Genomic DNA, 16,013 nt, shown 5'->3' on the forward strand with positions numbered 1-16,013 from the left:
TGTTCCAAATTACTATGATTTGAAATGCAATTAGCTGTATAGACAAATCAGTTTTAACCTTTATGAGGAAGAAATTGTTGAGCAGCAGGTGGAATACAATGGATGGGGTTGCAGTCCACAGAGATTGAATTACCCACAAGAAATGGGCAGCTTCATTTCGGTCTTATTGTTCCTAATAGAATCTGTTTTCATTAACGAGAAGCCACCATGTCTCCTGTTAGGCACACCCACATATGCATGAGTCAGGCTATGCGTTGACAGCTCTTGTTTTTGCTCATGAGGATGTGATCACACACAGATCACATGTGCTACATAACTAGCTCATGAACGTGAGTATGTACATATAGATACTGGATATCACCTCTGTCTGTACAATGCATTGAATTTCAAGGAAATATACTGAACTATAACAGATGGCATCAGCCCATTTTCCAACCTGTAGGTATGTGCCATGGGAATTTGCAATGGACCCAAGTTACAGTGAAAAATGAAATAACATGGATTTTATAATGAACATTTTAATGGACTTCAAAGGAGCGGGTTCAGGAAAATTAAGTTCATAGCAGTCGGTTTTCGACTTAAATATGTTTATTAAATTTATTGGTCTTTAATTAAGGACAGGTTTTCTTTATTGCATTAGCCAAGCAGCAAGGCCAAGGCAGAGGTGCTGAGTGCTTTTCATGGGATCAATTTTTGAAAGTAAGGCTTTTCCCCCTTTGCAGTTTTGCAGAGCTCTCTGCCAAATTGTATGCATTTTGGCAAGAAGGGAGAGGCTCTTTGTTAAAGCACAATGTCAAAATGTCTCTGGAGAGAGGCACCAAGAGAAATGGAATCTTCCCTTTCACTACAGAGGACAGGTCAATGCAAGGGCAGACAACCATCCAGACATGTCCTCCATTCTAGGGTGACTTCCAATAAGCTGCTGAGCTAACCCCACATCAGTGAGGAAAGGGCTCTTCTTTTTGGATTCTTAGAAATTTCTTTCCCTGGACTGGATAGATGGTTCAGTGAGTAAAGGCACTTGCTGCCCAGTCTGATGACCTTAGTTCAGTTCGTGGGACCCACATGGTGGAAGGAGAGACAACTCCTGCAAGTTGTTACCTGACCTCCACGGGCACACGTGCACACACTTACACACACTACACAAACAAACAAACAAACAAATAAATAAAATTTATCCCCCCCACCAGGAGAATCCTTGTTGACCCTCTAAAGTATACGTCTCTTATTGGGAGTGAAGCACCTGGAGACTCTTTCAGGATGCCTTGCTTCATGTAGAGAATGGCCCGAGTGTGTTATTCTAAGACAACAATTCTCGCCGTTGCGTGTGCAGCAGGTATTCACAGAGGGCTGTTTCAGTATGGATCTCAATCCTCCAGTCCCAGCTCTCTTTGGACAGGTCTAGAATGGGTATGGCCCTAGAATCTGTATTCCTAACATGTCCCCATTGGAGGCGGATGTAATATGCAATTCCCCACAATCCTCAGTGGGTTGGAAATGCTGTCTGATGACCGCACTCTAAAAAGCTCAGTTTTGCAAAGAACACGCCTGTAATCCAGGAGGTTCTGGCAGTCATCTTCTGATAGAGTTGTCCTTTGGTGAGCCTACAGTGTTGTAACTGCAATGGGAGAAGCCGCATCTCTCCGTTTTCAAGGAAGCCCGAGAGCTCATTCGTGTATAGCACTCACCTGATGCATGTGAAGCCTGTCTGGTCTGAATGATTGCAGCTTCATCATTTCCACCCCACAACACAGCACAAACAGCAGGTAGTAGTCATTCGGTGCTTTCTAGGCAAAGAAGTGAAATGCTTGTAGTAAGCCTTGTTGTTATTTAGCTGTCAGTCATAGCATGCTGTGTAACAAATTGCCCCCAAGTTCAGATGATTATACAAGAAGATCCATGTTTTTACACTAATGGTTTTACACTAATGAGTTGAGATTTTGCTGGTCCACACTAGGCTCAGCTAGATGCCTTTGCTATGTGCTTCCAACTGCATGGCATGGCTACAACTTAGGGATTAAGTCCAGGTTCAAGCGGCAGCAGCTAACAGGGGACATGTGTGCTTATGGCACAGAGGCCAGTCAGTGACACAGTGACCAGGCCTCTGCCTGCATCATGCTCATGCACTGGCCAAAATCAGTCATACAGTCAGTTCTGAGGTCAGAGAGTCAGGCAAGGGTCACATCCCTGAAACTATTGAGGATGAGAGAATATTCCCTAAATGATATCCCTGTCTGTCATGGTTTTGAATATGGAAATGGTGGCTTAGCTCAAAGATGAACCGTAACACCAGAGATAAATGGCTTGCAATTAGAGTCCTGTGTATTCAACTGTGTTGAGGTCTCCTTTTTTCTCTAATCCTCTTCTCTCCAGACATAGGCAGTTCAAGAAAGCATTACTAAAATGCAGAAAGGAGTGAAGCTGGTAGATTAAAACATTACTGATTTCATAGAAAGTTTTCATTGAGTTAAAATAAATGTTTTCCTTTAAAACATATTAATATTTAATATGTCGAATAGCTGGAAAAATAATTCAATTCCCACTTTACCTTTGAGGTTTTGCTGAGTGCAGAATTTACCAATTCCTTTGTGTAGATTATATATATATATATGTATATGTTTATATATGTATATGTATATATGTACTATGCAGTCCTTGTTTGAAATCTGTGCAGAGCCTACAGCCCAGTCCATCCTTAGTCATCTTGCAAAATCAGACAAACAAGAAGTGTGTGTGTTTCAGGGGGAGGGGGACTGGGGTGTATTCAGGGTTAAGAATGTGCTTCTCATTTTCAAACACTGTGTTTTATGGACATCTGAATGTTTGTTTCATTTATCCCAATTTATAGAAGTGTGCCCAGTGCTTCAGGGAAGACCTGCCTTCTGGGTGTGCAAAGGTGGCCATTTTATCTCCCCAATATTAGTATTCAGGAAGGATAAAGGTTTTTTAAGCTTCCTTTGTTGTCAGTTCAAAAATATCCTGTAGCATCTGCTGGATTCGATAATTTCTCACATTTGTTTGTAAACCTGTTCCAAGGAGCAGCGTATACAGAAGCAACCATAAGATACGACAGAGAAAAGCGAGCAGGTGGACATTGGTTTTAAACAGTAATGACATGAAAGAGCCCACGAATCAGCTCACCACATTTCCTCCATTGACTCCAGTGCAACTTACGCCTCACATTTGCTCCTCTAGGCAGAAAAGTTGGTCCCGACTTTTCTCTGGTTAAGAGTTTTATAGTTTAATGTTTTTATTATATCTGTTTATTTGTGTGTGTATGTGTGTGTGTGTGTGTGTGTGTGTGTGTGTGTGTGTGTGTGTGTTCCATGGCACACTTGTAGAGGCCAGAGCACAGCTTGCAAAAATCAGTTTCTTTCTGCTGTGTGGGATTTTGGGATTAAACTCAGGTTGTCAGACTTGGTAGCAAATACACCTGGGTACCAGCTGAGCTGTCTCAACTGCCCTACAATTTTTCTTTTACAAATAAGATGCTCAAAGCCAAGTTGAGCCAGGGTTCTTAGACCCATTTCCTTCAAAGACAGGAAGATCTGACTGAAAGGACCCCGGCTTTATTATCCCTTTATTATCTCATTCCTTATATTATTGAGGAGGGCTTTCCACAGGCCAGATTTGATTTTAATTATGTGTCCTAAGCAGTGGACTTCCCCATTCTCTAAATCCCCACATCATCACTCAGGGTACAGTATTAACCTGCTTAATCTTGCCCAGGGGATTATACAGCATCACAGTCTCTAAACGTACTCTGCAGTTTGTGTGCCCATGTTTAGGAGAAGGCTGGATCTGCAGGTGCATTGCCACAGGTTTATGGCTTCACAGTCAAAACCATCCCCTAAGATGGTCCTGAGAGCACTGTGCTCACTGTGAAAGGCAGAGAATGTGGCCAAGTTCTCCACGGAGCTGTGTGCCTCGTCAGAGTGCATCAAGGAATGCCTTGCATACAAACAGCTTTTCCCAGCTCCCCGACCTCTGTTCCTTTCACGCCAGCCTGGCCAGGCTCTGCCTCTTTCTTCCCTGCGTCGCCTCCTCTCCATTTCTTCTGTTCATGCTACAGATCTTTCTCTCTAGAGAGAAAATTATTACTTTAATTCTTTCTCTGATTGTTTATGCATTTTTACAACTTTTTGTTTTACAATATGTTTAAATATGAATAATTCTAACTCACAGAGATCCGCCTGCCTCTGCCTCCCGAGTGCTGGGATTAAAGGCGTGTGCCACCACTGCCCAGCACACTACAAAACGAGTTCCAGGAAAGGCGCAAAGCTACACAGAGAAACCCTGTCTCGAACCCCCCCCCAAGTAGGAATAATTCATATTTTCAGAGTAATTTAATCAGAATTTTAAGTTTTGACCAAATTTTAAGTTGAATATTTACAGATTCACCAAAGAAAATAAGTCTTGAAGACATACACCTTTTCTATCAACTTGCTGAATTCATCATTAAACAAACGGTTCAATCTTGGGGCTGAGGACAGGGCTCACATGTTCAGCACACATAACACTCTACCTGAGGACCAGAGTTCAGATCCAAGCATCCATATCAGGTAGCTCACAACTGCCCATAAATCCAATTCCAGAGGATCTGACATCACAGTCTCTGAGGGTACCTCATTGATGTGGTCATACTCATGTAGAGACACACAATGCACATAATGAAAATAGTTCTTAAAACTTCTATCATTAATTTATAATGGTTAATAGGCACTCATCTATAAAGTAGTGGACATAATAGTTCATATAATTTGTATGTTTTGCATGGATGTATTAACATGTTATACAGTCATTTCTGCTTGTGTAGAACTGTACATATGTCCTTCACATATAATAAGGAAGACATGAGGGACATCCACAGGTAGTGATGTCAGAATCCTCAGCTGCAGTGGATGTGAACCCCTGAAAGACAGGTCCGGTCCTTTCAGGTGGCTAGCAGAGAAATCTTTCACGTGAAGGGCTGGGAGCCAAGACTTACTGAACAGGAGATGGAGTTTTTAGTTTTATGTCCTTAAAAGCATTCAGTCGGTCGTCTGAATTGTGGCATGGCCAAAGCTCTCCCAGCCCAGACTTTTGGGGGCCTCCCATGAAGTGAGTCCTGCAGCGATTGGAATGGGGCTTCAAGCTCTTCTTATTTTCTTCCTAAAGGGAAATGTCTCCAGGGTGCCTTGTGGCTGTCTATTCACAGTGAACACAACGGCTGTGAAGCATAGGATGGGCCAACAAAATTCTACCGAAAACCAACTTCTGCCATTGAGAGCTTGGGAGAGAGAGAGGAGGACTGGGAGGAACGGCAGGTGCTTTGGGTTCCAACAGCAGCCCTCACTCAACACAGAGCAGCGGCTCACCTTCCTCTCAGCACAGCGCGGCTCACCTTCCTCCATGCCGAGGGCTCTGCAGCCCCTGGTCAACGAGGTCCTCAGCTCTCCAGGTCTTCTGAGTGGCTACCTCCCCTATGCTTTTAAAATTCTCAATAGCAACGGGAAGCTGAGGGGTCTCCTGGAGCACTGCTGGGGGGTGGGAGAAGTCAAAATAGTCCTGGACTCATTGTGGGAGGGGACAGCTGAGACTGAGCAGGTGCCAGCATTCCTGAGTCTCTCCAAAGGAGGTGGAATGACAGAGACCCAATAATGGCCAGAGAACCACGAAAGACAAGGGCTCCAGAAGCCTGTAGGGAAGAGTGGAGGTAGCAAGGAGAGGGAGATGCCAGCCAGGGCCTAGACTCAGTCTGACACAGTTTGCTCATCTCTCCACACGGGGGCACTCAAGCACGTTCGAATGCGCCAAAATGAGTTTGTTATTGGAAGCCCTGGGTGCTGAACGGCCTTTGGGGTCAAGGCTTCCCTTCTCACTGCATCTCAGTGCCAGGATGGGGGTGGAACAAGGTTTGGAAAGGCTGCTGACCTCCAAGTCCTTTAGCGTTTCCCTGTCTTTACACATAGACAGGCAGGCTGGAGCCAGGCATGCCCTTGAAAGGCATTGCTCCTGAGGCTTGCACTAGGCCAGCACGGGAGTCCCGCGGCCTGTTCTAGACTTGGTCTTCCTTTCTTAAAAAGATCAGAAGAAAATGAGTATATTTTTGAAATCTTACGTGGTGGAAGGAAGACGAGTCCGGGAACAGGTGCTTCTCTGTGCCTACTCCTTTTACAAGGCCTGCCCTCCTCTCCCACCTCCTCCTACCGCCCTGCAGCCCCATTCCTACCTCAGGCTCCCAGGAGGTCTTTGCCAAAGTTAACCAAAGTCGGAAGAACAATACTAGGTGGGAGTCCCTGAAAGACAGCTGTGTGCTGCATCCCAAAGAGGATGCGATGGAAGCCGTGGCCGCGAAGCCCCGGGATACTAGGGCAGTTAGGGTTTCTTTGCTCAGCCCTAGCCTCTTGAAGCGCTCTCCCCTCTCACTGGGGCATTCGGCCCTTGCCAAGCTGGGAGTGCCCCAGCCCTGAACCCTCATCCACGACCCAACTGGTGTTCTGAGAGTCCTCCGGCATCCACCTCCAGCTCCCTGGGACTGGAACTCCCCAGGTGCCATCACTACAGCAGAGCTGGGTACCCCGCTGAGGAGGGAAAGGAGGAGCTGCTAGGGGCCAGGGCGGGGACCAGGAGATGAGCCGGGATGCGAGCTGGTCTCTAGGTGGTGCCAAATAATGGGGCCTAGACATGTCCCCTCCCTTGGTGTGCTTCTGGTGTTTTGCTTTCCTTCCGTCTCTTTGGTGAGGCCGAACGTGGCTGTGGCGAGGACTTAAAAAAAAAAAAAATAGCAAAGCAGAAAGAGAAAGCGATCACTCCGACCCCTGGCTTCCGCGCCGCCGGGGAGGGGGCGGAGAAGCTGAGCCAGGCAGAGTCGCTCAGCACCCAGGCGACTCGCGAGTGGCGCGGAGAGGCCGGGCTCGCCTTTCTTCTTTCCCCACCGCCTCCTTTTCCCCCCTTCTCTCTTTTCTGCTGGAGGGGGTGGGGAGAGAGGAGAGAGATAGAGAAAGGAATTTTTTTTTCTGAAGCATCCAAGCCAGTAAGCCAGCTTGCGGCGGCCCATGGCTTCTCTGTACCAAAGGTTCACCGGCAAGATCAACACCTCGCGCTCCTTTCCGGCGCCCCCGGAGGCCAGTCGCCTCCTGGGTGGCCAGGGGCCGGAGGAGGACGCGGGCCCGAAGCCCCTAGGGCCGCAGGCGCAGGCGGCGGCACCCCGGGAGCGAGGCTGTGCGGGTGGCCGGCCCCGGTTCCAGTACCAGGCGCGGAGCGACTGTGACGAGGAGGACGTAAGAGCATCGCGGTGGGTGGGTGGTAGTGGTGGGGGCTTCGGCGGGAATCATGGGCCTAGCGACTCCTGGGGGTCTCTGGGTCCCCTGCTCCTCTCTTGCCGTTCCCCTTGCTGTGCCCGAGCGCGCTCGGACACTCTCCTTGGCTCCTGATCTCAGTCACCATGGTCCGGAGCAGGTCTCTGCGGTGGTAGCCAGGAGTTGGTGGCTGGAGCAGGCAGGGTTTTGGAGCTGCGCCCGCTGGGATGTGGACTATGCTTGGAATTCACTAGATTCGTGGATGTCTGTTTGTAGCCGCAGCCCGCTGTGCTTCCCAAGGAGGGAAATAGATCTGTGTATGCTTGGAGTTGTGTTGTATGTTTATTTTCCTGCTCTGAGGCTCAGGGAACAGCTAGTCCAGTCTCCTTCCCCCTCCTTCCACCTGTCACTGCAACTAGCCAAGGTGGCCCTCCTCTCCTCTTCAGGCTGCCCCCCTTTTCACTGTCCCCAGACACCTTCTCTCTCTACACCCGAGGATTATACCTGTGGTGTGCTTTTCCAGAAAAAAAAGAAAGAAAGAAAGAAAGAAAGAAAAAAAGAAAGAAAGAAAGAAAGAAAGAAAGAAAGAAAGAAAGAAAGAAAGTCCTAGCTCCAGAATCCTGGCCTCTGACCCAGGCCCAATACAGCTTTCATTGCTAAGTACCATGCATGCAAATTTGGGCTGCAATCCTGTGGGCCAGCAACTCTACTTGGGCCATGCTCCTTCCTTTAGAAGTTCTCAGAGTGGTCTCTTACTCTTGAGGCTGGAAGTCTGGGCTTCACAGACTGAATTTACTTACTACCTTAGTAGTCAAAGAGTCTTTCAGGGTACCAGTGGCTCCCGAGGTGAAATGAATTGACCTTCCAGTGGGTCAGTGCCACGAGGACTTTCAGGGAGGGAGAGCTTTTTCCAAGACCTGGAGACAACAGCCAGGCTAGCCCTGAGGCAGGCAGGTCGGGCTTGGCTGGTGTAGCCTTGTAGAAATAGGTATGTAGTGTTTGAGGAGTTGCCGCGATCCCTTTGCGGTGCAGTTCTAAAGCACCTGGGTCTTTGTAAGCCTCTTAGTCTTCCTCACTCTTGCCAGGCAGCCCATTGCCCTGAAGGGAGCAGGAGGTGTGGCTGCGAGACCTGTAGGGTCCAGAGTAACAAGACTGGGTGCTTAGTAAGTTTTGGTGTAAAGGATGTGCATGGTGGGACGGTGCTTCCGGGGGTACAGGATTTCAATCGCCAGATCTTATACCACCAGTGAGGCCACACTACTGTTAATAGTGGGGTTTGGTTTATTGTGTGAGGCACAAGGACAGCCACAGAAGTGACAAGAGTTGGAGGGAAGCCCACAGACCACAGCGAGGCATCGTGCATCTTTTTCTCTGGTCATTTCCAGATCCTTCTGATTAGAAAGAGAAACCAAAGACTAATGTCCCTCACTCCAGTGGGCCAGTCTCAAGGAAAAAGGAAAAATTATTCTGACATCTGTTTCAAAGAACTAGAATTCCTTGAGGAGGGTATCAAGCAATGCAGAATTCTGGAGAATTCTATTTATTTAGGATCCTGGGGACATAACTGGGTTGCAACGCAGGCATGAAAGATGCACACCCCCCTTCGCTGAAATCTGGCTTAAAAGCTTTGGATTGTGGTTCTGGAATGAGCTTGCTCTGCTAAGCAGGCTCTAGATGTCGCTAGCAGAAAGGACAGACAGGGCTGGAAGCACCAGCTGGTCTCCGCCCATCTGGATTGGGTTTGTTTGTTGTTTGTTTTGTTTAAGATCCTAGCTGGGAGCATGCATCTCCCTCTTTTCATTTTGATGCATAGCTCGAACGAACTGCTGCTCAGATAAGCCAAAGTCTGAGGTCAGCCGCAGATCCAGGATAATGAAGCAGTGTGACATGTATCCACTATGAGAGCTCTGAAAAGGAGCTTTCCCAAGCTCAGATGCATCATGCCCTGACTCTGTGTTTGTGTCCTGTAAAATACAGAAGTGTGTGTTTGCATGTACCCATGCACATGGGCATTGCTCAAGTGTGTTTTGTGTACTGTGTATATATTTTTCTATTATTGGGTCATAATAAGCACATACATGTCCTACAAAGTAGCAGTTGTGTGGGATGAAGAAGCATGAAGGTTATTCATCAAGAGCTTTATAGGTAATACAGCTGTCATGTGGAGGATTCTTAATACATGAGTAGATTTTAGCTGTTCTTACCATAATACCAAGAAAAGTAGCCGTGTGAGGTGATGGACATGTTTATTTACATACTCATCAACCTTCCTACTTCTTATATGTGCCTACAGCATCATGATGTTTACCTCCTATGTACTCAAGAAAGCATAATTAAAGTTCAACCAATGAAACAGAGCTAAATGTAGCTCCAATTTAAAAACATCCCTTAAAACAAAACAAAAACTTCCCCTTTAAAAAAAAAAATTGGCAAAACATTTACCAAAAGACAGATGCACAAATAAAACCATTTTTCTTCCAAGAACAGAGGCTGCAATTTGTTTGCAATAAAAGCTAACTGGTAAAGTTCTTTGTTTTAAAAACTGCTAGACATGTCAATCTCATGTTATTCTTTTTTTTTTCTTCTTTTTTTTTTTTTTTTCTTTTTAATCAAGTGGAAAGCCTAGCAGAAGATATGTGACTGGTTAGGACTACTTTGCTTTGTGAGGAGAGATGAGGGGAGAGGGAGGGAGGGACTGGAGAGAGAAAGAGAGAGAGAGAGAGAGAGAGAGAGAGAGAGAGAGAGAGAGAGAGAGAGAGAGAGAGAGAGAGAGAAACTTGTGCCTACTTACTTGAGGAACCTCAATGCTCCCCTTGGAGCTGTTCCGGGTGCTGAATGCAATCTCCCCATTAGCTCATAGAAAATCTCCATCTCTTGTGTCTGAGTGAGCAGTCTGAATACAAGACTGGTGACCTCATCACAAGTCTATGTTCTGCCAGTCAGGCATAGCTGTTGCAATATGCAGTGTATTAGTTTGTTTTCTCTTACTGAAATAAAACACTGATCCTTTGGGCTTGATGCTCCTTCATCAATCATTAATCAAGATAATGTCCTACAGAATTGCTACAGGCCAGTCTTATGGACACATTTTCTCAATTGATGTTCTTTGTCTCAGATGGCCCAAACTTGTGTCCAGCTGACAAAAAAAAAAAGAGAGAGAGAAAGAAAGAAAGAAAAAGAAAAGAAAAGAAAAACCAACCAGTACATACAGAAACAACTTCCCAGTCGGGGTCATCTGATGCTGGTAAATGACATAACTTTAAAACACAGTGGGTTTTATGTATCTTGCCTTAGACCCAGAGATGGAGATAAAAAGTGATATTATAATGCCTAAAAATGTGTGCAAACAAGCATGAAGACTGGGAGAAGGCTTAGTGAATAAGAAGCTTGCCATACAAGCATGGAGATGTGAGTTCATATCCCCTGAACACATGTAGAAGCTTACTATGGTAGAGTCTATAATCTCAGTGATGGTGGTAGAGATAGGAGAATCCCCAGAAGTCTGTGGGCCAGCTAGCCTGCTATGTGCAGTAGCAAGCAATGAGAGACCCTGCCTCAAATAAGATGGAAAGGGATGAATAACACCAAAGCTGTTCTCTGGCCTCCACAGAAGCATTGTGGTACTCCCCTATTTTTCTTTCTGTCTCTGTCTCTCTCACCTTTTTATTAATTAAGTAAAACAATCATGTCTGTATATGATTGAGAAAAGGTAACTTCCATGAGATTTGAGGTACTCTACAAAGACCCAGATGAAATCTAAAGAAGTCTGTATGGAACACTCCTCACTAAAGTTGAAGGGCTAGTGATGAGCTAAGAAGATATCACCCAAGTGCAGACAGTATGACACTGTGACCAATGACCTGTTTGCCACCTGTGCAGGTCCACAGATAACCTCTTTGGGTTGTGTCATGGTTAATTACAATTGCTAAGTTGATGGGATCTGGAATCACCTGGGAACAGGCCACGTACCAGTGGGGGATTATTTTGATTTTCGTTAGGTTAGTTGACCCTTTCGTTAGGTTAGGAAGACCCACCCACCATGGGCAGTATTATTCCCTGGGCTGAGATCATAGAGTATAGAAAAATGAGAAAGTGAGCTGAGCACTAGCCTTCTTCAGTCTGAAACCTGACTGTGTTTGGATGCTGTGTGGCCACCTATCCATCCCAAACCCCTGCTGTTTTGACGTCTCTGCCGTGATAAACTGTACCCTGAAAATGTGAGTGAGAATCATACATTGCTTTTGTCAAGGCATTCCGCCACAGTGACAAGGAAAGAAACTGAGATGGTGGGGCTGTCCTAGGAGTTAGAAATAAACCCAGGGGGTCTTTCATTTTAATCACTTTCCTTGTAAATTTTACATTTATTTAAACAAAAGCAATTGGCTGGGCAACCCCTTTGCAGAACCAGTAGCCACTTTCGTTTAGACCTCATTGTGTAGAGTTAAAAATAAGTTGACTCTAAAGAGCTGCTGAAAGTGGCTTTTAGTGAAATGTAGTGACTTGCTACATCTTGGAATTAACTGTGACTCATTTTAAAACACCAGCTTTTGTCAGGGCTGTACTTGAGCATTTCTCTCCCATCTCCGAAACGGCTGCAGGGACCTTGCACACTGTCACGGTGGTTCTTCTGTTAAGGATACATAGCCACTTCTGCTTTCTTCATCTTGGGTGACTCACATTCTCCTAATGATATTAACATGTGGATGGCCTCATTTTAAAACCACCAACTGGCCAAAGCTGAGATCCATTGATACACCACTGCCCATGATGTCAGTCAGCCCAACAGGTCCAAGTTCTCCATCCTGCATGGCATTTTAGCCCTCAGTCCATCTTCTTTTTCTCTACCCTGATTGTCCAGTGGGGTTGACGTCATGTGTCCTTGGGATTTATCAGTCTTGTGACTTGTTTCTTAAGCAGCTTGCCACCACAAAGATGTCCATATACTCTGAAACTTTTTTCGCCAGTATTAAATGACTTTTAAATTTCAATTGCACATTATTTTCCTAATATGATAAAAAAAAATAAGGCTAAAGCTTTCTGCTGTCCTATCGTTCCCAGAACCTTCCTCATCACTTCTTGGCAGTGCCTAGAATACCCACCCCCAGAATGAGTATGGGGAATAAGGGAGTCATGTGGAGCTGTGACCAAGGAGGTGCCCAGTGCAGCAGTGTGCCTTTAACCTCCACATCAGTAGTACCTGCTGGGCAGATGCTGTGGGTACGGTAGAGGTGCTCACTGAGCCCAGCAGCTGCAGGGATGACTTACCATTATCACCTTCTGCAAACAGTTAAGGTCAGCTTCCATAGTCTTTTCCCTGCCTTGGCAGCTTCCTCCCCTCTCAAACCAGTCTTGACACTCCTAGCTCCAGTTTTCATCCTCAACAGTCCTCTTTGCCTTGTCTAACTTGGATGTAGATTTGCACTCTGTGCCTCGGTTACTACACAACCTGCACACAGTGTATCACAGGCGTGCTATCGACCCCTTGACAGGATGCCCGTGCCATCAGATGGTTTTTCCTTTGTCTCGGTGCCATCCTAACTTTTGTTCTAGATGACAGTCATTCTACTCTTCAAAGCTTCGTGCCTTTTCATGGTACTGTATGAATTCTCCCTCCTTCCCTCCCTCCTTCTCTCCTTTTCCTACTCCCCTTGCCCATCTCTCTCTCCCTCCATCTTCCTGTTCCCCTTTGATCCCTTTCTGATCTCAGCCTTAGTTCTTTGACAAATCATTCCCTCCTCCTACCCTTTAAAGTTTGGGTCTCTGGTGTTCTTTTCATCCCCCTTCATGCTTTCTTCACCTTGGTGCAAAGGGAACATGGTGCATCCCGTGGCTCCTGCAGAAGATTGTGAAGATAGCTTTGTTACTCAGGACTTGCCTCTCTGAAGATAATTTGCTTTTACATTTTTTTTTTTTTGAAGTGGGCAATACTAGCATTGCAAGGGCTGTGGGATAATTGGCATGATTGCCCTGCTAAGCTCTCATAAGACATATCAACAGCTTTGCAGATTATAACAAAGCATCTTCATAAATAGGTCACTAATTCCAATTGAAACTCAGCATAAATTCACATGAACCACACCCCCCAGTGCCCACGTTCCTTTCTTGTACTAGGATTTTCACTAGGTGAGCCTCGAGTCCCCTTGTCTCCCTGTCACACCATCTCATAGCTCACCGCTGGACATAATATTTTGGTTTTGTTTAAAAACATTTTAAAAATCTAAATTTTATTTAGATTGTTACTGCAGACTGTATTTAACACTAGAAATGTGAGTGCTCAGGGAAAGCCAGTGGTCACTTAGCTTCACTATAAATTCTTTCAATAAACATTGGTCAGAGTCTGAGCCATGTACATAGCAAGGACATGAAAAGTTCTTCCTTTTCTGAGTACAGTGAACCTGGACACAGGAAGCTGAAGATGCTACTGGACAGTAGCACATTGCTCTGCACAGAGAAGCCATGCCAGCGGAATGAGGAGGGAAGCCAAAAACAGCATCAAAGATGCTTCACCTCTGCTCTGCACCTGCAAGCTTCAGGCAGCACCACCCCTGCCTCATGTCCCTTGTACAGTTGCCTCGACCTGGGAGGAAAATCAGGACAAGGAACCAATCTTTGCACTTGCAACACTAACAAGAACAGGCTGCCCTGGCTTGTTATCAGGCAGGTCAGTTGTTAACTGTGAACCACAGCAAACAAATTTTGACATGTTAACAAGCTTTTGCTCTTTAAAACTAGCAAAAAAAAAATGTGTCTGTGAAGCAGGAATGTGATCCCTTCCCAGGGGACATGAGCTGTTGGCAGTAAGGGATTTTGAGGTAGGTATGAAAGCCAATTTTACATGGCATGCTAGTTTTTTTTAATTGCTGCCAGCACACATTTCCAAATTTTACATGGATCTGTTACCTAGAGGTTAAGGAGACCCCAGAGTATTAGAATTCCATAATATTAATTTTGTGCTATGGTGCCGGCTCATTTTTCCTATATGAGATGAGCCTTCTTGTATCACTAGTGGAGAATGGTTGTGTCTAGATGCTGGCCCTAGATGGCCTTTTTTTCCTTCTATATAGTAGAACTTTTTCATTTCTTACCCAAAGCTTTTTATCCTTTCCAGTCGGATTGATGAATGAGTTTAATTTTTGTGAGCAACTGGCAGGAGTTGCTGAGTGAGATGTACATGCTGATTGTAGCCGACCCCGCTCCTTTTAATTACTCTGACGATAATAATGCATTAATCAAGTACTGGAGAAGTACTTCCCTCGATGCGCGATATTGATCCTCTCGTGCAGTGTTGCCTATAAAAATAATAATCCTGTGATCCTTTTAAAATTAAACTCTGCTTAATAAATTGAATGTTAAGGGCACAAGGGGACCTGCAAGCCATGTCATGGTTTTCTTCCATTTCAAGATTATTGATTTGATTTTATAGAGATGTAAAACACGTGTGCCCTTTCCCGGGAACAGCTTTTGCAACATTTTCCTTAAAATTAGGTCCAGCCTTCTGAACTTATTTTGGGTGGAGTTTTTTTTTTTTAATTGATAACCTCTCATTTTACAGATGACTAGACTACAGTGCCATCAAGTAGATGACACCAGACAAATCACATAGGTTTCTGGATTCCTAGTCTCACTCTTCTTTCTTTTCTTTATATGCCACTGTAGTTAAGCTGGGAAATTAACTTAATTATGTCTGTGAGTTAGAAATGGGGGCTGGAGAGATGGCTTAGTAGTTAAGAGCATTTGTTGCTCTTCTAAAGGAACTGAGTTTGATTCCTAGCACCCACATCGTGGCTCACCAGCTGTAACTCCTTCTCCAAGGGATCTGATACCCCCTCTGGCTTCTACGGGTACCCTCATACATGTGTATGTGCATACACAGTCACACATAAATGTTTAAAAATATGTGAACATAAAATATAAGCCTAAATATTTTTGATTCTGGGTGGTTATACTGTTTGCCGGGGGTGGGGTGGGGGCTGGGTCCAGCTTCGTTTTTCTACTGTAAGATTCACCCACTTTCTTCAGTAGTTTTCCCTTTGTGCACAATTAGCAGCTTTATGTTTTCTAGTATCACTCATATGCACCTTAAGCCTAGCCTAGCAAGAGTTCATTTTTGTTCCACCACGATGGTGAGCATGCAAACACACACACACACACACACACACACACACACACACACACACACACACACACACAGAGGAAAGCTAGACTTCTACAAGGCCTCTGAGATGCAGGGAGTGAAGGTACAGGTGTGGAGGGATGCCTGACTCTGGAGGGAGGCTTAGTTCTTGGGGTACAGCTCTCAACAGGCCTTAGGGGGATGGCTGGCATAGAAAATGGATAACAGTGTACAAAGGAGGGGGAATCCTATGTCTCCAGATACCAAGCATCTTAGCTCCCCCAAACAGCTTCTGTCTCTGGCAGAAGCACACAAACTTATCTCAGCCAATACTGAGTGAGTCTACAAACAACCTGCAGATGTTTGGAAGTCAGAAAAGTCGCCCTGGCTATAAGCCTAGTGAGAATGAAAAATAGAAACATCACACACACACACACACACACACACACACACACACACATTTATTTTAATTCAAATGAAACCTATTTTTTGAAGACCATCAAAGTCACTATAGAAATCAATTTTTAATCTTCTTTAGTGGATAGATTTCATGTCGGCATCAGCATTTACCTTAGATAAGTTGGGGCCAATTTTTAATATAATGTTAAGATTTTAAAAAG

The 16,013-nt window shown here is 45.2% G+C and overlaps 1 protein-coding gene across 3 annotated transcripts in view; it reads left to right on the forward strand.

Moving 5' to 3' along the window:
- The window catches only part of Dpp6 (dipeptidyl peptidase like 6), an 876,452-nt gene that overhangs the window by 220,113 nt on the left and 640,326 nt on the right, over positions 1–16,013 (forward strand). The window contains exon 1 of one of the 3 annotated variants that reach the window (XM_037204344.1): positions 6,643–7,262. The exons of the other annotated variants lie outside the window; for them this stretch is intronic. Within the exon in view, the coding sequence (XP_037060239.1) occupies positions 7,038–7,262 (225 nt within the window). The 5' untranslated portion in view covers positions 6,643–7,037. Of the gene's footprint in view, positions 1–6,642; positions 7,263–16,013 lie in introns of those variants that run through there. 3 annotated transcript variants of the gene reach the window in all.

This window comes from Peromyscus leucopus, chromosome 3 (assembly GCF_004664715.2).
Source record: "Peromyscus leucopus breed LL Stock chromosome 3, UCI_PerLeu_2.1, whole genome shotgun sequence".
Classification (NCBI taxonomy): Eukaryota; Metazoa; Chordata; class Mammalia; order Rodentia; family Cricetidae; genus Peromyscus; species Peromyscus leucopus.